Source organism: Podarcis tiliguerta (assembly GCF_965153285.1).
Source record: "Podarcis tiliguerta genome assembly, chromosome: 8".
NCBI lineage: Eukaryota > Metazoa > Chordata > Lepidosauria > Squamata > Lacertidae > Podarcis > Podarcis tiliguerta.
Window position 1 is genome coordinate 16647621 of NC_139541.1, and position 27815 is coordinate 16675435.

General features: G+C 48.5%; 2 protein-coding genes across 23 annotated transcripts in view; one reads left to right on the forward strand and one right to left on the reverse strand.

The window, feature by feature from the left end:
- Nucleotides 1-10123, forward strand: part of SAMD11 (sterile alpha motif domain containing 11) — a 317376-nt gene extending 307253 nt beyond the window's left edge. For all 17 annotated transcript variants that reach the window (XM_083453809.1, XM_083453803.1, XM_083453810.1 and 14 more), the window contains 2 exons: nucleotides 5280-5390; nucleotides 8632-10123. In XM_083453809.1, the coding sequence (XP_083309935.1) occupies nucleotides 5280-5390; nucleotides 8632-8880 (360 nt within the window). In that variant the 3' untranslated portion in view covers nucleotides 8881-10123. The remainder of the gene's footprint in view (nucleotides 1-5279; nucleotides 5391-8631) is intronic.
- Nucleotides 10007-27815, reverse strand: part of NOC2L (NOC2 like nucleolar associated transcriptional repressor) — a 120551-nt gene continuing 102742 nt past the window's right edge. For 5 of the 6 annotated variants that reach the window (XM_083453871.1, XM_083453868.1, XM_083453872.1 and 2 more), the window contains 2 exons: nucleotides 13066-13209; nucleotides 10007-11006 (listed from right to left, as the gene is read on the reverse strand). In XM_083453871.1, coding sequence (XP_083309997.1) covers nucleotides 10885-11006; nucleotides 13066-13209 — 266 coding nt within the window. In that variant the 3' untranslated portion in view covers nucleotides 10007-10884. Of the gene's footprint in view, nucleotides 11277-11923; nucleotides 13210-27815 lie in introns of all 6 variants that reach the window. The other variant, XR_014514462.1, reaches the window with a different exon arrangement.

Consider the following 27815-nt stretch of genomic DNA (forward strand, 5'->3'; position numbering starts at 1 on the left):
CTAGAGGGCTCTATCAGAGGGCTGCGCTGTTCCCTGTTTGTTTGCTTTAATTCTGCACCCTAACAAACTGAATTCTGCAAGCTGAATAAATTATTCAAAATTTATTCTGCTGATCCCAGTCATGGGGCACTAAAGCGTCCACCCCACCCCCAGCTACTGGAAATCTTGTCTCAGCGCCTCTGGCTTTCTGAGGTTTTGCCAGGCCTTGCCTCCACCTCATAGGGTCTAGAAACTTATGGGATCTTTGAAAAAACATTTCTTTTTTCTAATAAAAAAGTATATATCTCAAGAAGTTGAATACTGCACTCAGTACCACAACTGTCTGCACTTCTTCGTGTCTTTGTAAGTCTACTGTGGCTTGGTCATGCCCATCCATGTTCCCTAAATACCAGTAAGTAAATACTGCCTGCTACTGCTGACTACACAATCCTACATGGAAGTAAGCCACACCGTGTTCAAGAGCACTTTCTGTCAAGTACGTATGCAGAGGATTGCACACTAAAGCCCTGTTGTATAGTCCAGTATTACCATTCTAAGAACAAAGGAAGCTGCCCTATACTGAGTCAGACTTTTGGTCTATGTAGCTTAGTATTGTCTACACTGACTGGCAGTAGCTCTCTGGGATTTCAAATGAAGGATATTCCCAACCCCTCTTAACAGGTATTGGGGTTGTAATTTAACATAATTTATCCATATTAATCTATACAAATTATCCAAATGTCCAGCATACAGTTACCCCAGAGACAGTGCAAAAGTTGTTTCATCCGTCACAGTTATTGCCAGGGAAGAATATTGTTCAAACTATCGTCTTCAGGATAGCCACACCTTCAAAGATGCTTTTTTTTTGGGGGGGGGTGTCATTGTTAAGACCACTGTGTCCAAATAATTCTTAAAGAAATAAATGTTACATAAAATGTTGTTAATAAAAAAATTTAAAAAATAAAAACAACAACAAATGATAAATATTTAAATAAATGATAAAATAGCAATAATTCTTTGCGTGCAGAAGGTTTTTTAATCTACGATTGTTATTTGCATCCTGGGTTTTTTGACGATTTTTTCCTGATAATTGTGTGCAAGCAGCTTGGAGGTCTGAGCTGTAGAACTTAAAATTGCTGGTTAACCCTGTGCATTGAGCAGGGAGGAAGGTGGGTGGGGGAATAACCCCCCAAGGCAAGAGGCCCTTCTGGAACATCCATCACTGCCAGGCAGGGATCATGAAGTGGCTCAGTGTGAGGCCTCCGGTCAGGATACAAAAACCCCGTCTGTTCGTTCGGCACCAGAGTCAGCCAAGGCCTCTTTCTTATAAACACTCCATTGAGAGAGAGAATATCAGCTTCAGGGGAAGGGATCCTGAGATGTGCAATGAGATGGTGGCTGTATACTTGGAACAGAGAGAAGACCTGCTCAACAGGGAGGGCAGGGCCAGAGCTGAGTGGCAGAGCATCTGATTTGCAAGCAGAAGGCCCCAGGTTCAATCCTTGGCGTCTCCAGCTAGGGCTGTCTGAAATCCTGGAGTCCCAGTTGGTATCGATGCTACTGAGCTAGATGGACCAATTTGGTCCCATGACTCTGCACAAGGCAGCTTCCAGGGCCCCTATGAGGCACATGCCCTGCAGGCAGAAGGTCCCGGGCTTGATCCCCAGCATCTCCAGGGAGCTCTGGAGAAGAGCCTTGCCTGAAACCCTGGAGCGCGGCCGCCAGTCAGCGTGAGCATCAGCCTGTGATCTGACTTGGTACAAGGCAGCTTCCTAGAATTCTATGGAAGCCAGACATTTAGAACAACAGGTCCCTTCAGGGAAAGGGGTGCTTTGCAGGCAGAAGGCTCCGATCCTGGCATCTCCAGGTAGGGCTCAGGGTACCCCTTGCTTGAAACCCTGGAGATCAGGTGCACTAGAGAGACCAAGGCGGCTTCCTTTGTTCCCGTGTGCCATGTTCCCCTTCCAAGAAAGAGTCCCACAAAGCAGGGCTAAGAAGGAGGAACCGGTCAAACTATGTTAATGCTTCTAACCTGAATCAAGTACGTCACCTTTATTAATACTATTACCATATGTTTCTAAGTGTCCTAAGCTAAATATAACAACAAGAACTAAGTCTGTTACTCTTAGACCAATTAAAGTGTTTGGACCTAAGTTAGCCACAGCATCGATGGGTCTACTCTTGAGTAGGATGAGCACTGGGCTACAGCCCAGTGTTTATTTTGTTTTTCAAACCACCTCCCACGAGGCACCCCATAACGTGCCTCTTTAAGCACAGCCGGCTCTCTCACCTGCCAGTGAAAGGAGGAGGCCTCACTGTGGGTCTCAGGACCCCTGCTTTCCAAATAATTTGCCCACCCCCTTCCCCCAGCCAATTGGGAATGCATCAGGGGAGGCCGTGACGCCCTTTCTGCTTACAGGGTCGCCGTTTTTTCCTGTCTCTTTCTGGGTGGCAGGCGGGTGGTGCATTTTCAAGGCAGGGCCTGCCCCCTGCTCCCCCCCCCTCCACCGCCGCCACCCTCTCGCACACTGTGCGAGTGCTAATCCCCTCATGACACGCTTCATTAAAGCCCCCGCTAAGGCTGGGGCTTCTGCAGGGCGGCAGCTGTGGCAGCTGGCTGGGGGGGGGGGGCAGAGTCACAAATGGGATGGAGAAAGAGGGTGAGAATTGGCGGGAGATGCAGAAGGCTCTGTGTAGGTGGGACTGCTATTTATTACTATTATGACATTTCTATAGCACCTTACAGTGAAATGTCCCCCCGACTGAAACCCTGGAGATCTGCTTGCCAGTCATTGTGGGTGATGCTGAGTTATACAGACTGGTGGCCTGTTCTGATCTAGAACAGCGAGCGTATACTGCATACTGGACCAGGGCTGTCATAGAATGGACCGCCTCTGATACAGGGCATCTCTGATCGAACCCTGGCATGTTGCCCATGCTGGCTCTCAGATGCAACCTAAAACTAGGGTTTCAAGCAACGCCCCCCCAAACCCTTAACTTTCTCCAGTCCAAAACCCAGACTCCTCCATAGCAACTCTAGTGCAGAATAGAGATGTGGCAACACTCTAAAAGGCCCTCCCCGCTGTTTTTCTCCTCTCTTGCAAGAATCACTTGGAAGCCACCCGTGTGCTTTTGTGCCAGCAGCACCCGACTGGCGTGGGCAGGGCAGGCTTGCCCTCTCAGCTCCCGGCCTTGTGCTTCCTCCAGGCTGAACAAGACAGCAAGCAGGGTTGCTGAGAGCTCTTCCAGTCTCCACCAGCCACCCCAGAGCTCCCTGTGAAGAGAGTTGCACTTTCACAGTGGTGCTTTCCAGGCTGCCTGATCCATAAAAATACAATCCCCCCCCCACCCTATTAACAAGGTCTCTTGAGTGAGCCACCAAGGGCAAGAGGTTTGGAGGAGGGGGAGGTAGTGAAGGAGAAGGAGGAGGAGGAAAAAGGGGTTTGGCACAGAACGAGTTAAAGGGATAAGGCATTTTCTTTTTCCTTTTGGTCCACAGCGGGGCTCTGCATTTAACAGGTTTTTACTGTGCAAGAAAGCCAGGCCGCCGGGGAGACCCAGCGCTGCAGAGCTGTCTGCCTGCTTTCTCTCCTCCAAAAACCGCAGCTGCCGGGGAGGTCTGGCACAGAGCTGACCTCCGCTCTTGCCAGCAAAAAACAAGCAACCGAAAGAAAAAAGCCGGCCACAGCGTTTGCATTAGGAATAAAGCAGGGGGCAGTGGGAGGAAGGCCGTCTTTGCTCAGTGCAATCCTGTATTGGAAACAGACAGACAGACAGACACACACACACACACACACACACCCTTGGTGCTCTCGGCCCCTGGGACTGTCCATTTGTGTCTCCATGGCACGTTGCATCGCACACAGCTTGGCATGGGCTCCAGGGAGGCCCGGAAGCAAGCGTGGCGGAGCGCAGGGATGGTTTTTTGGCTGTCAGCCAGGCTGGCCTGCTGGGTCACGGGGCAGGGATAGGAGGCTGTGCTCGTGAGCAGCCTTGGCTGGAAGGGCCCACCTATAAAAAGAAGATCCAGAAGGGGAGGAAGCTGCTGTCGGCTTCCTTTTTGTTATTATGATTTAAGGGAAAAAGCTTGAACAGCAGGCTCCCATCTGTGCCTGCCTCTGAATTTCCAGCTTTAAGAGTATGGGGCAAAATGAGGTAATAGTCAGTTGTCTCCAGTAGTGGCCCTACTCAGAATAGACCCAGTGGATTTGATGGACATCTCTAACTTAGGCCCATTAATTTCCGGGAGTCTACCAGTTCACAAATGGACAAAAGTCAACAGCAGGATAACAAGGATCAAGCCTTTCTTTAAAAAACACACACACACACTGCATAATTGAAATACATAGTAAATCAACTACGCTAAAAAGATCAATAATTAAACTATGTAATAAACAAGCCATTAAAACAATATTCAAAGCAGGAGGTACAAGTAAGAGAATTGTTTCTCTCTTCAGCCTGATTGCAATACTTCAGGTACTCCCCTACTTAGAATCATAGAATTGTAGCGTTGGAAGGGACCCTGAGGGTCATCTAGTCCAACCCCCTGCAATGCAGGAATGCCAACTAAAATGTCCATGGCAGTATTATAATTAGAAGACAGGCACAAAAGGAAGAGGCCTGGGGTAGACATTTCCTCCCCCATCTAAATGCTTTCTTTGCAGGGTGCTTTTTCTTCCTATTTTCTTTCTTTCTTTAATTTTACTGAGTTTCTCAGTATTAGATAAAATGGAAGGAAGAAATCACGAACAACAAATACAAAAAAACTGGTCCACTTGAGGGAGAGGAGCAGTATTGTATTGTTCACGAGTCTCTGATTATGTCACTGGATGGAAATACCCATGCCATTATGATGAGCCAGTTGCTGCGGGGTGGGGTGGGGCTGTATGGGTCCATAACCTTATTTAACAGAACTAATGGGCAGGAAGCAGTCTGCATCAAAGTGATCGCAGGATGCTCTCTTTTTTGAAGCAAAGGATGGGGTTTGCATCCACACACACAGACAGAGCCCACCTGCATTCTGAAGTGCAGCACTGCAGCTTAGCTCACCACCTTACCTACATGTAGACCCAACCTCATTAGGTTGGCAAACAATAATGATATAAGCTCACACCTACACTGTGTGTGTGTGTGTGTGTGTGTGTGTGTGTGTGTGTTAGTCTTGTTTTGTGTTCACCAATAGACTCGACTTATAATAAGGCAGCTTTCTGTGTTTCACTTACAACACAGCACTCAGATCCCAAGTAGCTCTCCTCTGGGCTCCTCTTACCCACACTGCTTTCTGCTTCTGCTCCTGACAGGTCTTCCGGGAACAGGCCATAGACGGCGAGACTCTGCCCCTCTTGACAGAAGAGCACTTACTGAATAACATGGGGTTAAAACTGGGACCCGCATTGAAGATAAGGTCACAGGTAAGAGTGCTCAAGATGCAGCAGGCCAGAACCCAGAATTCCTCTTGACATTTGTCTTCAGTAAGATTAAGGCCTGCAAGTCTGGCGGGCAGCTGGGGTCTAAGGGCTCAAGTGGCCTATTCCAACCAGACGTGTGTGTGTGAGTGGATGAACAGAACCCAGGGCAGGTGGAAGTGAGGGTGGGGGAATCACTTTTGAATGCTCTCCTCTTTACAGACAGAGGCATAAGAAGTGCTTGCTGGGTGAGGCCAGTGGCCCATCTAGTCCAGCATCCTGTTCTCAGTGTGGCCAACCAGATCCCCTAATGGGGAATCGGCAAGCAGGACCTGAGCACAAGAGCAGCTCCCCATCTCCTGTGGTTTCCAGAACTGGTATTCAGAAGCATACTGCTTCTGACTGGCAGAGCACTGTGGCTAGTAGCCATTGGGAGCCTTTATCTAATCCTTTTTTAAAGCCATCCAAGTTGGAGGCCATCACTATTCCTCCAAACCTAAGAAGTTCCAAGGGCCGCGGGTGGCGCTGTGGGTTAAACCACAGAGCCTAGGGCTTGCCGATCAGAAGGTCGGTGGTTCGAATCTCCACGACGGGGTGAGCTACCGTTCTCCGATCCCTGCTCCTGCTAACCTAGCAGTTTAAAAGCACCTGAAAGTGCAAGTAGATAAATAGGTACCACTCTGGCGGGAAGGTAAACGGCGTTTCTGTGCGCTGCTCTGGTTCGCCAGAAGCGGCTTAGTCTTGCTGGCCACATGACCCGGAAGCTGTACGCCGGCGCCGCAACCCCAGAGTCGTCCACGACTGGACTTGTCAAGGGTCCCTTTAAGGAGTTCCAAATGCTGTAAGCCTTCCTCTTAGGGGAGTTGGCAGCATCTCCCTGGAAGGTTGAAACTAGCTAATAAGCACATCCCATAAGGTATTAAGGAAGGATGGCATCCCTTTCCTGCAGCCCGACGGGGTCCCACTCTGCCACTTCATTCTACAGCATCTGTAGGTCAGGCCTGTGCTGATGGGGCTCTGGATTCACCTGCAATAGCAGCTTTACATTTCCTTTGCCTTCTACTGTAACCCGTGCACGCTCACATACCAGTCGATAAGTTGTTTTGGTAGAACAAGGCTGGGGAACCTTTTGCCCTCCAGATTCCCAACTCCCATCATCCCTCATCACTGGTCACATAGCTTGGGGCCTGACGGGAGTCCAACAGCACTTGGAGGGGGCCACTGGTTCCCCACTAAGTGCAGTAGAAGGTGCTTTTCTAAGTACACCTCCCCCCCAGCACCACACACCTTTTCTCAGTGCGTTCTGGAAACAGGGCATAGGAAAGGGGAGGTCTAGGTGTTTTGCTAGCTTTTGAGCACTATCTCTTTCTTCCCATCCCCCAAATTTTTCCATCACCCACCACCAAAAGCTGCAGGATTAACATCTTTTGCATGCACCTACTGGTCCTTGGTTTCTTCTTCCTCCATAAAGGCTGCTCGCTTTTCCCCATCACAGCCTTCATTTGCACAGTCAACAATTTAATGGTAGCCCCCTGCCCTCTCCCCAGCTGCCGAGTCTCTCCCCCTATCCTCCCGTCTGCCCCAGGGATGTGGGCTTATATTAATCACCTTCAATCCTGAGCCAAAAGCCCCCCGCCTGCTCTCGCACCTACACAGCTGGTTTTTGTTAAAGCTTCAATAAAAAACAGAGGTTCATATTTAACCCAAAACAACCAGAGTATTATTCAGTTAGCAAAACTTGGGCAAGGGATGGCTGTATCACTCCAAGCCCAATTTTAAGGCTACTGCCAGTTATTTCACTTCCGTATCTCTCCTGCAAACACTCCACAACCTGCGTGTGTAATCGAAGTCGGATTGGTGCTCCTGAATTTCTTGCTGCCACCGCCGCTGCTTCTTTTTCCTCCTTGAATCAGTTTTATTTCCTGCAGAATTGATCCACAGGGAACAATTGCCCAGAGAACCTTTTTATTAGACCCCTCGTAAACAGTAAGGGCTGCAGGGAAAGTAATAAAGTTGCCCTTATTGTTTTAACATAATATAACAAATGTATATGGCCAGTGGTGGTTGAGGCGGGGGGAAGCCTGCCTCGGCAAAATGTATTTATTGCACCATGGTCCGCTTCCCAAGGGTGGTGTCGCTGGGGGGCCGGCAGAGAGATTGCAAGATTGCTCAGGGCTTCGGGTGCATGTGTGTGTGATCACCAAAAGGTTCATCCACAGTTGGAGGCAGTAATGCTTCTGAGTAGGAGGGGAGAATATTCTTATGCGCTGGTCCTGCTTGCAGGTTTCCTATTGTGGCATCTGGTTGGCCACTGTGATGTGAGAACAGGATGCTGGACTGGATGGGCCACTGGCCTGATCCAGACTTACAATGTTTTTGAAGTGTGCGTGGAGGAAGAATGTGAAGCCCAGATACAGCAGTGGTCTCCCAACGCAGACTGCAGCTTCCCCATGGAACATCCCTCCACATCCAGCCATTGTTATCCCTGTGTGTCTGAAATAAGAAATAGCCTGGTCACATTTCAGGTGACTCTGCCCCAAATGTCAGCAGGTATCTCTGCCCTGGATGCTGTTTCACCAGAGGGTGACAAGGAACATGTTGGGCGTGTGGGATAGAATTCTGAGAACTGGTTTCTAGGGAGATAAGAAGGCTCACTTGCTCTGTCTGCAAATGGGTCTTCATGTAGTACTCTGACGATAAGTATATCAGGAGCATAATGACCCCTCTCCCACAGCATGTGTTCTGCAATCATGTACACATGTGCAATTTGGGATTATGTGAAATTTAGCATGACTATCTGTCCTCTCCTGCCCCATTAAATCAAGGTGCTAGTCCTCAAGAGGGGGAAGATAGACTTTTAAAGCATGTGTCCAGTCTCTGTTTATACGATTGTCCTGTGGAGATCCCTTCTCACCAACCACTTCCCTTTATTTATGACCTTCACCAAGACTATCCACAATGTGTGCGTGTGGAATTACTCAGCTTGTATGCACATGGTTTTAATTTGCCTACTTTGTGCACGTTGCCTTTTCCAGAATTTCTATTTTGTCAAAACAGCCCCCTGTTAGGGTCCCACAGGCTCCATAGCTCCTCCCTGACCTGTACAGATTCTGCTGAGGAATCAGCAGCACCAGGCACTTATTGCTTGACCCCAGAAGACGAACTGCAGCCAGAAGATGAGCCTGCATGCTCTCCTCTCGATTCACCAATTAATCTCCTCTCTTCCTTTTGCAATTTCCCTCCACAGGTAGCCAAGAGAGTCGGCCGGGTGCTGTACATGGCTAGCTTCCCCATGGCTTTCCCGCTCCAGCCCCCAGGCTTGCGACCCGCAGACCGTGACTTGCCTCCCGCTGACCTCCGCCCCTCGTCAACAGGAAGCGTGACCTCCTCCCCGTACGGCAACGCTCTCCTCCCCGCCAGCCGCATCTCGCCAAAGCAGGAAAACGGGAACCCTTTGCTGGCCAGCCTCAGCGACACGTCGAAGCCGCCCTCGTAAACTGCACAGCCCCAGGCAGTCAGCCAGCCTCGCCAGGGTCCCTGGCTTGGGCTGCTGGGCCTTCCAGCACTGGAACCAGCCAGCCGAGGAACCAAGAGAAGAATAATGCATTCAGCGTTGGGGTTTTAAGGGGCAGGGGGTCGGCGTAATCCAAAGATTTATTGGAAGCAATTTGAAAAGGGACACCGTGACTTTTTCTTTCTTTTCTTTTGGAGAAAAGGAACATTGTTTGGGCTTTTTTCTTTGTTGCCTTGATGGAAATGCAACTTTGGGGAAGAGACCCTCAGCACCCCCCTTCTTCCCTTCCCCTAACCCCAGCCTCCCGCCAGGAGGAAACACTCTTCCTTCCCCACATCTGAAACGTGTCCCTCGCTGGAACCTGTTCCGTTCCTCTTTCAGGGTGTCTATGCATCGCTCAAAAAAACAACTTTGAAACAATACCAAAGACAGACAACTGACCCAATGCCCAAGTTCCGGTCCATGTTTACTTCAGTTTGGATGGTACGGCACAGCTAGCTCTGTGGGGTACAGGTTTTTTAGTTTTTTGTGTGCTTTTCTCTTTTTTTAAACTGCATTTTCATGCTGCTTAAACATTGCAGATTGACTGGGAAAGATCCCCTCCTTGCTGGGCACTGCACAGACTTGTTTTGCAGAATAATAATAATAATGATAGCCTTGTTGGGGGAGGGGCAGAAGGGGAGATGAGCGTGGAAGAGGCTGGGAGGCAGAGTTTACCCCCCACATCTTAAACTGCGTGTGTACAGAAGATGTGTGTCCCATTTTTACTTTGTTTGTGTGGGGGGAGTGTGTGTGTATTTTGTGGGGGAGGGGGGAAGAGGCTTATTGCAGAGGATATGGAGTTGCACATTTTTACCTGGTTCCCCCATGACCAGGTAACAGGTACCCGAGAGAGCCCATCGGGGCAGGGCACTCTACCTTGCCCCCTCCCCACCTCGCAATTTGTACAGTGATGGAAAACAATCATGTGATCGATGCTTGTCCGCTTTTCTCTCTCCTTACCCCTTTCTGTTTTAAAAACACCTGCACGCTCAACCTTTTTTCCCTTACTCATTTTTTTTTACTTTTGTTTGGGGTGGGGGTGGGGAATCAAACAGTTCGCTCAATGGTACCTTCGCTTCTTTATATATTGTAAATGGTCGTTATCCATCACATCCAGGCCAACGCTTTCCAGCAAATCGATTTAAATAATAATAATAAAAAAGAAATCACTTAATTTATAAAATGGTTGCTCCGTGGGCCGGCTGTGTCCTTAAAAAAAAGAGTCTTGCAAAAGTACAAAAAATAATACAGAGTTGAGTCGGGGTAAGCACAAAAGGTGTTAGAGGTGAATCTAGCGAACTACAGAGCTCTTCTGCCCACTATGAAGAGAGACCACAGGCACCCAACTATTAGCCCTTCTCTTTCCTAGAATCTGCTTAGCGTAGCTGTACCAGGGGTGGGGTTTAAATGGCAGAGGGCACTGGCTGGAAAAGAAAGACTTCTCTGCGCCCCTAGAAGCTCTGTGGAATAGGCAAGGTAATATTAGGAGATACCTGCCACCAGTTAATTGCTGGTGCTTCCCCCACTGAAAGCGGTGGCTGGCTAATAATGGACAACACAAGCTATGGCCGTGCTGGTGGGCTTGGGGCTGGCTTCCTTCCAACAAAACAGGGATTTGGAGGTGGCGGATCCGCCCTTCCCACGTTATTTATAAAGTGGCAGGTTTTAACAAGGGCCTTTTTATCTCCTTGCCTGAGCCACTTTACTGCTGCTGCCAAAGCCACAAATTTTACTGTGTTTCTCCAAAACGTATAAAACTCTGCTGCACAAGATTTCCGCGTTTCAAGTGGTGCCTTGGGGGACGGGGAAGGCGGCCTCAGCGGAGCAACTTCCTGCCCCTGCTTTAAAGGGGCACGTGGGTTACCCTACCACAAATGCAACACCTCCAGATCCATTTCCCTTGCCCCGCACAATACCCACCCCAGTTGTCTGTTGGCGCAGCTGTCAGTCAGCATCAGAGAAGTCCAAGTCTTCCACCATGTCTTCGGGTCCCTGCGCCAGCTGCTTCAGCTCCGCCCGTGACAGCTGTTTCCCGACGCCCTTGCGGCCGGCCCCTTTGCCTCCCCCTGTGGAAGGGAGAGAGAGAGGTGTAAATCCTGCCTTATCAGGAAGGAAGAGGAGGGGAGAGGGAGAAAGAGGCAGGCAGAAGCGGCTCATTGCTAATTAATCACAAGCATTAATTAATTTATCGCCACCGCTGCATCTTCCAGATAGCAGGGATGGAAGGGAGGGTGAACAAGCGCTTCTGTGCTCCTCTTATTGCAATTTGGAATAAAAAAACAAGGCGTTTTGGAAAGGGAGGTGCAAAAAGTTGTCGTTTCCCCCCACTGCCCTTTCTAAGTGGGACTCTTGAGTTTAAAATGTGGGGCAGGCTGTTTTCCCTGAAATCTCAGCCCCAGCCATCCTTAGGGGAGAGAGAACAGTCCTGGGGTTGTATGCAGTGCTCGTCCTACTCAGAGCAGACCCATTGAAATTCATGGCCATGGCTAGCATCGGTCCATTTATTTCAATGAAAGGAATCCCTCGACACAAGCATTTCTGCATATCAGACCAAGCAGCCTTTTCCTCCCCACATGGGCTGTTCTGGGTTTTCTCCTGACCCTTCCCATAGCGGGGGGTGGGGTGGGGGTGGAGACCCCTTGTTGCGTTTGCATAACTTGTTCCACCAGCTCCCATTAGTGCAACTGCTTTGTTGAATCTGGGTCCATAGGTTTACTGTGAGTAGAATTCAGTAGGTTGCAACTCCTAGGCAACATCGTACAATAAGACAGACACAAGAAATGCAAGGCCCTCCACATGTCGTGGGACTACAACTCCCATCATTCCTGACAACTGGCCATGCTGGCTGATGGGAATTGGTGTTCCAATATGTTCTAGAGGGCAGCAAGATCCCTACACCTGTTTACAGTACAAGGCCAGTACCCCTAAGCCCCTTTGCCCAAGCAGGTCACGCATGTTGCATTTCAAAGCTTGAGATGATCACTGGTATTGAAAAATCAAGCTTAAAAATGTTTTAATGGCTGCAATTGTCCCTGGGACTTTGGGGTGAAGAACAGGTAAATGTTTAAAAATTACATGCCAAAGGTCTGAAATCCTTGGGAGACCCACCACCATAGTGCGGACAGTAAGGGACATTTCTCTGCCCTTTCTTAAGATGCTGTGGATTGAACCTTCTGCATGCAAAGCACATGCTCTCATGCGCTGGCCCACGCAGAAACATGGGCGCATACGCCCCTGCATTAAAATGCTTATTACAGTATTGCAGTTTCTGGAAGGGTGTTTTTTTCCTCTCCCCCCCCCCAAAGCAAATGTCACTGCACATCTCGAGGGAGGGGCCAACTGGTAACATCCGCCCCGAAACAAGCACTGAGAGAGAGAGGCAGCTGTGGGAGCCGTTTGCCTTGCCAGGCTCTGGCAGCCCCAGATAGAAATAGCTCCAAGAGCCGGCAAGGAGACTGCCAAGCGTTCCCAGCCAATGTTCGCTCCCATCTCTGCTGTTCATCTATTCTGGGCAATGGCACCAAGGTCCGTGTGCCAACCCTCTGCCATCTGTCACAGTGAATCAGTCAGTGGGGCTGGGCACAGCTCTCTCCTCTCATTTTCACCTCAAAGCCAGGAGAGAAATCTTGTTAAGGAGAGGGGGGAGGAGGGGTGGACATCCCTGCACCATCACTGCTACCCCAAAAGGGCTTTACGTCCTTTAAACCTCACCCCTCAGAGAGAAGGGGAAGGCAGCAGCGCACTTGGAGATAATGGGAAAGGACAGCCAGAGCCGGTGGCACTCTTGACAAGCAACGTCCTTCTCCTGGCGGAGACTTCTCTTGTTTGCATGGATCGTCACCCAAGGCAAAAACGCTGCTTGTCACCACCCTGGGCCCTGCTTCAAGGACCTCCACTGCTTATCTTTTCAGGCCAAACCGTCACACACACAAATGCACACACACACCTGGCAAAATGCAAGCTGCGTAGCAAGCAAACCCATTTCCAAAAAACGTAACGGGTGAAAGGCATATTCCTTCAGATCCCATACTAGAGGTCAGGAGCACAGGAGCAAAAGCCTACATCTCGCCTCACCAAGATGCAGAACGTCATTCCTCCAAGGAAGCCGCGGCAGCGCTCTCTTACCATCTGAATCACTGGAGCTCTCGTCGTCGTCATCCTCTTCTTCGCCGTCCTCCACTTTGTACTCTCCTTCATCGCTGTCATCCTCTTCCTCACTGCTGCCAAATGAAGTGTCATCTAAACTGTCCTTCTTGGCCTTTGATTTCCCTGCAGCAAGGAGACCGAAACAAAAAACAAAAAAAAATTATTACAGAAAGGGTATAAAAACATTTAAGATACTTTTGCAACACGGGAAACTCCATAGTCTCAGGTGTCGGACAGAAAGGTAGCAGAACAAGTCAGAACCCAACGTGTTCTTCGCTTTCGAGGTGGGGGGGCGGGAAGAACCTATATATTCCTTGACACAATGGCTTGCAACCAAATTTTGCGTTACATCATAGCAAAGCAATCTTCAATATACAAACGCAAGGAGAGCCTTGAGGGATCAAGCCAGGGGCCCATCTGGTCCAGGATCTGGTTCTCACGGGGGCCAACCAGATGCCTCGGTGGGAAGCTTGTTAGCAGAACCTGAGCACATGAGCAACACTCCACTTACGACTCCCAATCAACTGGCACTTGGAGGCCTATTGCCTCTGACACTGGAGGGAAGAACACCACCATCTTGGCTAGTAGTCACTGACAGCCTTACCCTCCACAAATTTGTCTAACCCTCTTTTAAAGGTGGCCATCCTTTACTCTTGTGGGAGCAAAAAAGCATTTCTGTTTCCTTTCTGCACACCATGCATGATTCACGTCAACTCTGAAAAAGCCCCAAATGTTGCACCCTTTCTGTATGCGGGAAAATGCCCCCTATTGGAACAGCACTCCAGCCATGCCATACCCCCTATCCAGCAGGCCACACACACAGACCCCTAAAGCCCTTATGAAGGTGCTGGCAATCACAGCTGAGTTCTGCTAGGTCCCACTTGAGCAGAACACTAAATGGTGCACCATCACCTGGGTTGGGAAAAGTTCCCAGGACCAGAGAGAGATGGGGGGGGGGGCTGCATCAGCCCCTGGGTTTACACTGACTTGGAGAAACTCCCCACCCTCTCCCCAAATTCACTTTGGCTCAAAAGATTTCCTTGCTGCCTTTTCCCTGACTGCTCAGCTCTCTCCACCCCCCTGGGGACCAAGCAGAAGATGGATGGCAGGGTTGCCTTCTGCGGGAGATAATCCTGACAAGCACCTGAGCAGCCTATCTCTGCAAGCGCAGGAGAAAGAGAAAAAAGTGGCTCTTCTGCCATCCCCCTCCCCAGCCCAATCCATCACACGCCGCTGGCGGGGGGAAAGGGGTTATCAGCTGCAGCGGCTGCCTGGCGATGGAAACCTGCCCAAACCGGGCTCCTGAACAGAGCTCAGCTGCGACCGGCAATTGCAAGAGCCAGCACCTTGATTATTTCCCATTACCTTTGCAGCCAGGGAGCTGTGCGTGGTGCCGGGGGGGGGGGGGGCACATAGGCGGGCTTATGTAACTTGCTTTTAAAACCATTTTCTAGAAAGAAAGGGGGAGAAGCTTAACCACAGGAGAGCAGCTGGGTGGATCTGCCATGCTCAGTTTTTTTCTTTGCAACTCTCCCCAACCAGAACATCTGCATGGGTCTTTCCAAATCTCTCTCTTCATTCAAATCTCTCCTCAAAACCCTTCCCTGCCCATGAAATCTTCATTTTCACAGACACCCCTTCTCCCAAACTGAACGTAACAACAGCCCTCTTGGACCAGGCGAACAGCTGACTTTCCACAGTAGTCAACCAAATGTCTCAGGGAAGCTCGCAAGCAGAACAGGAAGGCAGCAGCCCTCTCCTCCGCAGCCCCAGCAACTAGTATTCAGAGGTATAATCATAGAATTGGAAGGGAAGTCAAGGGTTATCAGGTGCAACCCCCTGCAATCCAAGAATCTCAGCTAAAGCATACATGACAGATGGCCATCCAACATCTGCTTAAAAATCTCCAAGGGAGAAGAATAATAATAACTATTATTATTATTATTATTTACTCATACCACTCTGGGCAGCTTCCAGCAAAACACTAAAATACAATAACCTATTAAACATCAAAAGCTTCCCTAAACAGGGCTGCCTTCAGATGTCTTCTAAAAGTTTGGTAGTTATTTTTCTCTTTGACATCTGGTGGGAGGGCGTTCCACAGGGCGGGAAGAAGAGTCCACAACCCCAAGGGAGACCATTCCACTACTGAACAGCTCTTACTGTCAGAAAGTGCTTCCCGATGTTTGGTCGGGAATCCCCTTTCTTGTAACTTGAAGAGTCCTACCCTCTTTTCCAGGCTAAACATACTCAACTCCTTCAACCAGACCTCATAAGGCTTGGTTTCCAGACTTTTTATCATCTTGGCCACCCTCCTCTGCAAAACGTTCCAACTCGTCAATATCCTTCTTAAACTGTAGTGCCCTGAAATGGACACAGTACTTCAGGTGTGGTCGGACCAAAGCAGAATAGAACAAGGCAATTACTTCCCTTGATTGGGACACTAGATGTCTGTTGATGCAGCCTAGAATAGGATTAGCCTCTTTTGCTGCTCCATCACACTGTTGACTCATGTTAAGCTTGTGGTCTACTAAGACCCCTGGATATTTTTCACATATACTGCTGGCAAGCCAGGTGTCCTCCATCTTATAGTTGTGCAGCTGGTTCTTCCTTCCTAAGTGTAGAACCTTGCATTTGTCCCTACTGAAATTCATTTTGTTAATTTTGGCCCTGTTCTCCAATCTGTTTAGGTCATTCTGGATCCCAATTCTGTCTTCCGCAGCACTGCTACCCCTCCCAGTTTGGTGTCATCTGCAAATTTTATTAACATCCCCTCAATACCTTCATCCAAATAATTTATGAAGATGTTGAAAAACAAAAGGCCCTGGGCAGAACCCTGCAAGCACCCCACTTTTCACTTTTTTCCAGGTTGATGAAGAACCATTTGTAAGCACTCTTTGGATTCCATCAGTTCAACCACCTACAAATCCACCTAACAATTACTTCATCCAGCCAACATTTTACCAGCTTCTCTGCAAGAATATGAGGGACTGTCAAAAGCCTTACTGAAATCAAGATACACTACGTCCACAGCATTCCCCTGATCTAGCAAGCTTGTAACTTTATCAGCTCTTCTGAAAAAGGAAGGTTACCATAAGCCATCACAGCTAATGGCAAAACAATAGACCCAGCCCTCTCAGCGAATCTGCCTAATCCTTTTTTACTTGGCCCCATTGCTACATCTTAGGGGTGACAAATTCAATAAAGCAATGGCATGCTGTGAAATCCAGCTTTAAGCAAATGAATTTGCTTGCTATTGTGCCTTCTTGATCTTGGGTTCTATCCAGTGCTAGCTCTTACTTAGGGTAGTAGGCCCACTGAAGTTAATGAACATGGCAGCAAACACACTTTGGACCTCCCTGCCTACTGACACCAGGCAGGTTCCTTCACCCTGCCCCTTTCAATGCCTGCAAAAGACATTTTGTTTAGGCAAGCCTACCCAGAAACGTTGACATGCATTTTGCTCAGGATTTAACTTACTGATGTTTTTAAATTATTTTTACGGACAATTTTATTGTTTTATTCTCTCTGTAAACCACATCTAAATCTTGTGAAATAAACAACATAACCCAACATAATTTTACTGGGTCTAATCTAATGCCACTCCTTCTCCCTCACCGAAGTTCAGACTGTAAGCTCCTTTGGGGCAGAGAATCTTGTGTCTAAAGCCCCATTATGGACACTACAAACCACCTCTCTACAAACCAACCAGCCACCAGCTTTTCAAACATACAAAGTGCTTTATTAATTTTTCTCATCTCCCTTTTTGCCCAAAAGGCCGCAAGAGGGTCTATCTCCTAAGGCCACCCAGGGAGCCTCACGGCAGAAGGAATTTGAACCTTGGCCTGCAGGACTGAATACCTACATCACTCCTCTCTCCTTGCAGGAGATGATGACGACAGATTGAGAGCATTTGGCTTGCCTTTCTGGACGAGCGGGGAGGGGGGGTTGGTTTGGAAGAATTACCACCCACTGTGGAATCCTGTGCCTCCCACTCCTTTTTCCCACTGACTGACTGCTCCCCAAGACACACAAACCCCCCAGCAGAGGAAAGAACAGCAATGCCCCCAGACACTACGGAGTTAAGAGCATCCTGTTCACATCATCTAGCCCCCCACCTCGCTTTCCCCCACCGGAATCCCTGCTAGCAAGAACCGGAGATATTAGCCTGACTTTTAATACAATTTGGTTGGGAAGCCAGCGCTCTAAAGGCAGCATTAATCACTTTAACGATGAAGCTATTACTGGAGGTGCGGCGGGAGGGGAGGGGAGAAGATGGGAAATTTTTCCACGCTTCCCCGCCCTTAACCCTCCCCACCCCACCCCCAGGAGTGCTTGCAGCCATTGCAAGGAAAGGGTCTGTTTCATGCCATGTTGGGTTGGGAGTGGGGGCAGGCTGTGGATACGGGTGGGGTGGGGGTGCTGCCAGCCCTTCCAAGCACAGAAGTCTTGTGGCATTTCATTCCGACATATGAGTCACCAACCCAGCCTCAAGTCATGAGCTCAGTAGTCCTAATCCTGCACCATCAAAATATTTTGGCCAGAATACAGTGGTACCTCGGGTTACAGACGCTTCAGGTTACAGACTCCGCTAACCCAGAAATAGTACCTTGGGTTAAGAACTTTGCTTCAGGATGAGAACAGAAATCGTGCTCTGGCGGCGCGGCGGCAGCAGGAGGCCCCATTAGCTAAAGTAGTGCTTCAGGTGAAGAACAGTTTCAGGTTAAGAACGGACCTCCGGAACAAATTAAGTACTTAACCCGAGGTACCACTGTACTGGGTCTTGAACTTCCACACTGTGGACACTCTGCACACCGCAGGACCATAGGAAGCTGCCTGATGAGGCCACTGGTTCATAGAGCTCAGTATTGTCCACATTCAGTCTGCAAGTTAAGATACTCTACCACTGAGCCCTTAGGACACAAGAATATAAGAAGCTGCTTTAGACAGCTAGGTCCATCTAGGGTCAGTACAGTCTGCACTCATTGTCAGCACTGCACTGAGCTATGGCCCTTCCCCAACAGGGAGAGCTGTTGCAGTCATAGAATCACAGAATTGTAGAGTCGGAAGGGACCCCGAGGGTCATCTAGTCCAACCCCCTGCAATGCAGGAATCTCAACTAAAGCATCCGTAACTGATGGCCAAACAACCTCTGCTTTAAAACCTCTAAGGAAGGCAAGCCTAACAACCTCTGGATGGAGTCCGTTCCACTGTCAAAACAGCTCATGTCCTATTTGGGGGCGTCCCAAAGGCACCTCGCCTCAGGCACTGTAGGAAAATGCAAGGCTGACATTTGCTCGGATCCAGCAAGGCAGGGATGGGATACATGTGGCCTCCAAAGGCTGCTGGAATCCCAGTCCCCATGAGTCCCAGTCAAGCATGGCCAACTGTCAGCGATGGTGGGAATTGTAGTTCAGCAGTATCAGGGTGGGGTGGGCACAGGTTCTCCATTCCCACGTTAAAGGCTCCTGGGAGCACCATCTGGAAAAGGAGGCCGCTTGCTGTGTCTCTGCATGAGTGGCTGCTCTGGCTTTGATGAAGGTTGATTAAAACAGGGGTGGGGAATTTGTGACCTTCCAGAGGTCACATCCAGCTCACATCAGTCCAAACTTGGATGGCCAAAGGTCAGCGGCAACAGAAACTAGAAGCGAGCTATATCTGGGGCGCCCCAGATTCCCCCAACCCCTGCCCTAAAATGGCATTCTCTCCATCATGCTACTCAATGCATTGGTTTCCCTCATCCATAAAATGGGCATAAGGAATCCTAGAATTGTAGAGTTGTAAGGTACCACGAGGGTCATCTAGTCCAACCCCTGCAATGCAAGAATCTTTTCCCAACATGGGGCTCAAATCCACAACCCTGAGATTAAGAGTCTCATGCTCTTCCGAATGAGATATCCCAGCTGTAAACACCACTCACCTTAGAGAAGATATGTGTTTTAGGGCAACTGGTGATAACCAAATGCTGATCCTTACAAACACACAGAAACACACAAATTATCCCACAGTGGAGTAGGTCTAAGAAGGACAACCAGTCTATATTAACTCTCCAGCTGGAAAGGTTATAGGGAGGGACCAAGGCAGCAGCTGAATGACCAGAGACCTGGGTTCAAATCCCTACTCAGCCATGAAGTTCACACAATAAATCATACCAGTCAACCTCAAGAGAGCAGATGTGAACAGAAAATGAGACTGAGAGAGGAAAAGGGAAATTTGGGAAGGGCCATAGCACGCAGAAGGCCCCAGGTTCAATCTCTGGCATCTCCAGGCAGGGCTCAGAAAGGTTCCCTTGCCTGAAACCTTGGAAAGCTGCTGCCAGTCAGTGTTGACAATACTTTGGCAGATGGACCAAGGGGTTGGGCTCAGAATAAGGCAGCTTCCTAGGTACTGCAAATCCCCTCACAATCCTCCGGATAGAGAGGGAAGCTAATCTTGTCTTTCGAGCTCTGTTCATGGTTTTAGGTTGTGTTTTTATTTATTTATTTTATCATTATCATTATTATTACTGCAACATGAGGCTGTTTCAGCCATGCTGTCAGCTGAATTCCTCAGTTGGAAAGTGGGGTGGGAATAACAACAACAGAACAAACAACCACAACACACCACAAACAACAAGTTTGGCTGCATTTTACAAACAGGCAGAGTAAATGTATAGACACACACACACTTCTAGTGAATTATAGCTTTCATTTAGTCAAAAACGTACAAGAGGCAGGGAAATGTAAGTTATAAGCAAGAGAGAGAGAGAGGAAGAGAAGAGAAGAGAGAAAGAAGCACAAAACTCCCCTGAGGTAAAATCTGAGATAATCATCTATGGTTATTACATAATCTATTCTTCCTCCTCCCTCCTCCTCTTCCTCCCCCTTCCTTACCCACTGACATTTGGGTCGACAGGCTAATTATCTGATAAAAGGAACACGTCCAACCTCACCCGGCACACAACCGCACACACACATACACACACACAAACATATACAATCGTTGCTCATTACAGATCAGGCTGGCTAGTAATGTATGCACAGTCACGCACCAGGAAATTCGTTCCTGTAACGAACCGGGGAGCGGGGGGGGGGGAGGAAGACCGTTCCCTCTGGCCGCCCCACACAACCCTCCCCCCTCCCTCCCCACCCCCCAATATTAAATTGGCGTAATATGATTACGTGCTGGATAAATGAATGAACGCGCTAAAGTTCATTAGAGGCGCACCGTCGCTTAATGCGGACAGATCGCTCATTACGGGCCCCGGCGCGGGGAGAGGCGGCAGCCAGCGAAGCGGCTCCTCGCCGGCTTTAATTGCCTCGTGACAAGGCAATCCACCAGCTCTCCCCAAGCCATTAATAACCGCCCGCAGCAGCCAGCCTCCCCTCCTGGAGCTCCGTCAGCCGGTAAATGAGAGGAATGAGTCCGCCGCCGCCTCTCCCCACTGCGACCGCAGACAGGCCATTGATCAAATCTGGCAGGCGAGGGGAGGCCATCTTACACGGGGCCTCGTTCTCGGAAATTCAACGCGGCTCTGGCCCGAGGCGTCCAAACCCCCTGACCTTTCTCTTTCCCCCGCCTCCCTCTCTCTCACACACACAGACAGAAGCAAGGCTCCCCACACTATCCATTCCTCTTAGCATCACTAGTCCAATTCATCATGGTGATAGATAGATGATAGATAGCAGCCAAATGCGGCCCTCCGCTCCTCTGTATCTGGCCCTCGGGACTCTCTCTAAGACACACTTTCTCTCCCCCAGGCCATGCCCCTCACAAGTCCCACTCAGCTGTTTTTGCCTGGCTAGAAATGTGCCCTTCAACTGAAACAATGCTTCCCTGGATGGAGGGTAGAGAGGGGTGGTTCAAGTGTGTTTGTGGGAAATGGCCTACAGTGCCCAAAGGTAAAATTAGCATTCACTGCCCCGCCCCATTTTGCTTCTGGCACCGCCCACCCCTGACCTATGGCCTGGGCAGGAATATGGCTCCTGCAGTGAAGTCCTGTTTTTTAGGCGAAGCTTACAATACTATTACTCCAGCTTTCCCGGTGATTCTCCACAAAGCCTTTTAGAAGCAACTTAAAAGGTAAAGGGACCCCTGACCATTAGGTCCAGTCGCAGATGACTCTGGGGTTGTGGCGCTCATCTTGCTTTACTGGCCGAGGGAGCCGGCGTACAGCTTCCGGGTCATGTGGCCAGCATGACTAAGCTGCTTCTGGCGAACCAGAACAGCACATGGAAACGCTTTTTACCTCCCCGCCGGAGTGGTACCTATTTATCTACTTGCACTTTGACGTGCTTTCGAACTGCTAGGTGGGCAGGAGCTGGGACTGAACAACGGGAGCTCACCCCATTGCAGGGATTCGAACTGCTGACCTTCTCATCGGCAAGCCTTATAGCCTTATGCCCACAGTGCCACCTGCGTCCCTAGAAGCAACTTAAGAGGGTTTTTAAAAAAATACATGCTATTAAAGAAATAAAAAAGACGCATCACTCAGTTGGATGAATCTACTACAAACCTAATGTGATTTTATGGCCGTGGCCTCTTTGCAAAAAGGAAACCCTGAGAAAGTTGGGTCTGTGTAGATTGCTAGGCTCTTTCTTCAATCCATAAATTGCAAAATTCCCCTGCTTTTGTACTAGTGAACAACAGTTTACAGGAGTCAGGCAGCTTGCAGAGACATGAAGTTAAGGTGCCACAGCAGAGAAGGCCCCGCTTTGTACAAACTTTGATTTTAGGCCCTCTTCCCCAAACAGGAAAGTACATCTAAGCAATAATTGCAGTGTGGCTCCTGTATATGGTCATTAGTATAATTAAAAATAAAGTAAAATACAGACCATTTCTTCTGAGGAAAGCCACACAGAAGAGAGAGAAGAATACAGTGGTACCTCGGGTTACAGACGCTTCAGGTTACAGACTCTGCTAACCCAGAAACAGTACCTCGGGTTAAGAACTTTGCTTCAGCCTTGGGCGGTGGAGACGGTGGAGGAAGATTGGAAGAAATTTAAAGACTATTTACAGAAACACTACAAGATTAATGAATGTTAAAATAACATCAGATTGAATGTATAAGGTTATTGGAGTAAAACTTTAAAGATTAGAAGACCCAACATCTTAAGTTCTAAGTATTGAATAAGCTATATTAAGACATTCAAATCAAGAAAGGAGGTTAAACATGACAGAGGGAAGGGATTTGTTGTTAAATTGTATGAATTGGAATACAGGGAAGGGAGACTCGGGGAAGTCAGAGAAACAAGTTAATGCAAGATCAATATGAAGATAAGATTGTTTTTATTTCTGTTGTCTGTAGTATGTTATGTTTGTGTAATTCTGTATGTTTTTGGTGTATTGTTCGTTGTTTTTGTTTTGCTTTGTCGTTTTGTATGTAAAATCGAATAAAATATTTATTTTAAAAAAAAGAACTTTGCTTCAGGATGAGAACAGAAATCAGGCAGCAGCGGCGGGAGGCCCCATTAACTAAAGTGGTACCCCAGGTTAAGAACCATTTCAGGTTAAGAACAGACCTCCAGAACGAATTCAGTTCTCAACCCGAGGTACCACTGTATTCCTAATTTCAAAGCAGCAGTAATGTGGCTATTGAGACATATCTGAACACCCTCCAATAGTTCTTATCGGAATGGTGGTTTTCGTTTCAAACAAACAAACAAACAAACAAAGCACTAGTCCCCATGTTTGCAAACTTGGAGCATGTGACAACAAAAATATATGGATTCTGAATCAAAATGAAAACACATTCTAGTTATGTTATGCATTTTTGTAGTTTAGAACACAGACAGTATTTGGCTCTTAAGGCAGCCAGCATCTATCTAGAGTGCATTAAAAAAAATACAACAACCACACAAACTCATAACTTCTGCCAGAGAATTTAGGAGGTCCAACTTCTTTATATTTCGGGGGGGGGGGGAATCCATAGCATAAAATACAGCTCCAAAGGGCCTTATTCCCCTCATGACTGATATGGAGAAAGAGGAAGTCAAAATGGGATGAGGCCCACTCTGGTGAAAGGTTGTGTCTCCAACCAAGTTCTCCTCAGTGTACACCCACTGGAATTAATGAACCTAAGTTGAGTCAAGGCCATTAAATTCAGATGAGTCTAAACATTAGGTACAACTCTTTAGTCTTGATTAGAGATCTAAGTTTGCAATGGTTAACTATCAGGAGCCAGGCTGCTCTCCAGACTAACTTACTCCGCAGAGATTATAGTTGCTATAAAACGCTAATGAGTGCTTAACTACTGCAATATTTAATTAAAAAAAAAGGAAGAGGGGCTGTGAGCTGCTGCTAATTAACAGAAAATTGGTAATTTCCAAGCTATTAACGGCTTATTTTCCACTCATCTGAACACAGCCAAGAAACTACAGCTATAGCATAAATAGGAAGCGCATTCTGTCAACAAGGGAAGAGCTTGCTGTGAGGTGGGGCTTGCTCTCTGGTGAATTCATGGGGACTAGGAACCTGCTGCCTCAATCAATCAATCCTTCACGGCTGCTTTTCTGTCATGAGTTCCAATGAACACCTTACTATGCCATCTGCCCTGTTTTGGGAAGCTTTTAAATGTTCAATGTTTTGTTTTATTCCTTTATATTTTGTTGGAAGCCGCCAAGAGCGGCTGGCGTAACCTAGTCAGATGGTGAGGTATAAGAATTATTATGATCATCATTATCTTGCTTCTCCCTGTGCAAAACCCATTTTTTGGATACAGAGGTGTGAAACCTTTTTCTGACCGAGGGCCCCATTCCCATACAGGCAACTTTCCAAGGGCCAGTTGTGGGTGGTGCCAGAGGCCAAAGTGGGCGGGGAAAAAATAAGAGGTTGTTACCTTTGTACAGGAGGGTATATTTCCAGGTATGCAAAAAGCAGAGGGGTTTCAGTGGCACTATAAACCAGGCATAGGCAAACTCGGCCCTCCAGATGTTTTGGGACTACAACTCCCATGACCCCTAGCTAACAGGACCGGTGGCCAGGGATGATGGGAACTGTAGTCCCAAAACATCTGGAGGCCTGAGTTTGCCTATGCCTGCTATAAACATTCCACTGTCAGACAATACAGAGACATTAGCAGGGCTCCAGGACATATTCCAGCCAGGCAAAAGCACTCAAGGAGGCTGTGGGAGGGTCCCGAGGGTGAAATAGAGAAGCTGGGAGGGCATAATTTGTGCCTAGGTCTAACCACCAGCAGCCCATCCCATGCAAATACCATACTGTTTCCAAAGCAGGCCCACCCATTTTCCAAGCTTCCGATAGCTTCTCATCACCTGATAGCTGAGCAATGCAACACTCACAGGTTTTGTTTGGAATCCTGTTCCATCTCTGCAGACTCACCCCCCTTTTTTCTTTTTCTTTTTAAGAGTAAATCGTCTAGTCCTCAGGCCCCATGGCTCCTCACCCCTGGTTTATATGATCAAGAGGACTAGAAAAATGATTTTAAAAGAAAGACCTCTGTATTCCCCCCTTGGGATTCTGCCTAGGCCACATCTTTCAGTACCCAAGAACTTTTGTTTTTAACCAAGCAGATTTCCCAGCTGCACAAATTCCCCACAATAAACACACACAAGAAGCCAAGCAAACACAAAGTATGTTGTGCTCCTTCCTTACATCCTGTATCAGTGGCAATTTCTCCACGGCAGCCCTTAGTCCCTTATCTGCTGCATAGCAACAATTCATATATGAATATGTCTTCGTTAAGTATCTAACAGGTGCTTTCAAGGGTATTTACAAGCATGCCGCAAAGTGTTAAATGCTTGGAGATGAAGATGAAGAAGAGGAGGTTCTGCCCCCCCCAAAAAAGATGTTTTAATATGGTTTGGGAAGTTCGCACATATGCCTAATGGGTCTACCCCACCCCTATTTTTTACACTGCGCATTATCAGCTTTACAACTGCACGATTCCCCGCACTCCCAACTACACACTTTGTAGATTCTTTGCCACAGAATCATAGAACTGCAGGGTTAGAGGGTCCCCCAGAGGCCATCTAGTCCAACCCCCTGCAACACAGGAATCACAGTTAAAGAAGGTCAGGCAGACGGCCATCCAAGCTCTTTTTAAAAACCTCCAATGAAGGAGAGCCCGCCACCTTCCATTCCACTGCCAAACAGCTCTTCCCGTCAGGAAGTCCAACCTAATGTTTTGTCAGAATCTCCTTTCTGGCAATTAAAACCCACTGGTTCGGATCCTATGCTCTGGAGCAACAGACAACAAGCTTGTTCCATCTTCCATGTGACAACTTGCCTTAAGATATTTGAAGGTGGTTATCATATCTCCTCCTCTTTAACAAGATGGGGAATTAAGAGGCTGTGGTTGGGTGTTCCTCTGACTCTTGGAACATGGATGAAACGTGGTCTGCAGCACTGGTTTTCAACGGGTCGGCCTGGACCCACTAGGGGGTCTGTGGCGTGATCCAAGGTGGGTCATAACAGGAGCACCACCACCATGCAAATATGTGGGGAAAGATTAAGCAGTGGGTTCCCAAATGCATGCTTGAGCTGAAAGTGGGTCATGGGGTCTGAAAAGCATGAAGCCACCTACAGTCATACCTCGGGTTACAGACGCTTCCGGTTGCACGTTTTCGGGTTACGGACGTCTCGAAACCTGGAAGTACCAGAACGGGTTTCTTCCGGGTTTTAGAACTTGTGCATGCGCAGGAGACCAAATCATGCTTTGCGCATGCGCAGAAGTGCCAAATAACAACCCACGCGTGCGCAGACGCGGCGCTGCGGGTTGCGGACGCTGCGGTTGTGAACGTGCCTCCCACACAGATCACGTTCACAACCTGAGCGTCCACTGTATTCTACAACACAAAGGGGTGCCCCGAACCTCCGCCCACTTTTGTCTTTGGTCCCGCCCACCAGCCCCATCCCCCAGCCTGGGTTTCCTCATAAGGGACCTTGTGCTGAAAAGGTCATGTAAATAAAGCAGAAATTGGCCGCATTCAAGGGGGGTTGCAACTTTGGGAACGTTAGGAAGCTGCCTTATACAGAGTCAGACCACTGGCCCATCTAGTTAGGTATCATGGCTGGCAGCAGCAGCTCTCCTAAGGTTTCAGGACAGGATTCTTTCCAAATCCTGCCTGGAGATGCCACTGACCCTGGAGCCTCCTGCAAGTTCAGTAGATGGCCTGCCACTGGGCAATGGCCCTTCCCCGAGAAAACAAACATGGCCTCAATGCTTTTGGGGAACCAGAGAGAGAAAGGGAGAGGAGATTTCCAGCTGTGACAGCTCCTGCTGTCGTTCCACCGAGGGAGGCTCGCCAGCCTCCAAAACGTGTCACTTCATTTCGCATTGCCAGCCCGCCGCATGCTGACAGGATTTCCCTTGCCTCTCTCCTCGCAGGGAGAATGGTGTCGCCGGGTTGGCAGCTAGCTTTAAAGGCGGGCACATCAGCAGCCCAGCCATGCGTGGCCTCACCGCCTCTCCAGGGGTGCCCGAACACCGTTCCCTGCTACGACCCAGTGCCCCTGCCACCAGCACAACACACACACACACACACACACACAGCAGCAGCAGCAGAGGAAGCAGCATTCCTGCCTCTTCTAGAGTCACGCTCAACTCGGCTTAGAAAAAAATGCTGACGGCCAAGACTGCCAAGCAACCAGCTCAAAATCAATACAGGCCCAATGTCCTCGTTTATTCCTCCAAGTGCCGTGAGAGGGGCTCGCCCATACACGGCCACGCCAAAAACATGAACTAAAATCCAGATTTGCACCGCAAGGAACTCCCAAACACAACATTAAGAACTGCCACAGTGGGACGGACTGACGGAGTCTGGCATCTTATTCCCACCAGCTGTTGGCCACATGTCCCAGAGAAGCTCAAAAGCAAGCCTGTGGGGTGATTTGCCCAGCACGGGAGCCTCCACTTCTTCTTGGCTACTTGGCTATGTCCTGCCTCTACATTCAAAGGCAGCAGTGCTTCTGAATACCAGTTGCTGGAAACCACAGGAGCTCTTGTGCTCGAATCCTGCCAGCCGGTTTCCCCAGGCATTTGGTTGGCCACTGTGATAACAGGATGCTGGACTAGATGGTCCACCAGCCTGATTCTACAGGGCTCTTCTTATGTTCTTCACAGACAGTGATGCAACTCAGGCTGTTGCCTGATTTCAGGGTTGCTGAGTTCTACTCAAAAGTAGATTCATTGAAATTAATGGACCTCCGTTAGTCTCACGTTCATTAACGTCAATGGGTGCATTCAGAGTAGGATTAGCATTAGAGACAACCCAGTAGATTAATGAACTAGTTAGTGGAAACTATTTAGCCTAGTGAGAAGATGCCCCTCCCCAAAGATCTCTGAACTGTATTTAAGCTTTCAGCACCACCAGAGGTAATAGTGAAGGCTGGTCATTTTTCTTCCTTGTTTTCAACCTGCTCATTTTGACTTTGCCTTGCATTTGTTATGAAGTCTAGATTATTTCACTGACCCACAAGTCACAGAAAACCATGGTTTACTGGGAACATGCTGGTCTTGGCCACTGTGCTCCTTCCCTCTACTGCAGGGAGGGTGCAAACCACAATCTCTAATTTAGCATTGTTTGAACCAAGGATGGGGATTTGCTTGCCCTCCCAGGAAACCAGAAATCTGTAGCTAAAGCTTTTTCCTGGCTTCTTCTTTGAGGTAAGTCAGGAGCAAAACAAACCTCAGTCTCTAGTCTGGACACAATGCCTGGGATCACATGTCACGATAAACCATAGTTTAGTGTGAATGAGTTGTTGTTGCACCTGGCTGGGGAAGGCTGTTC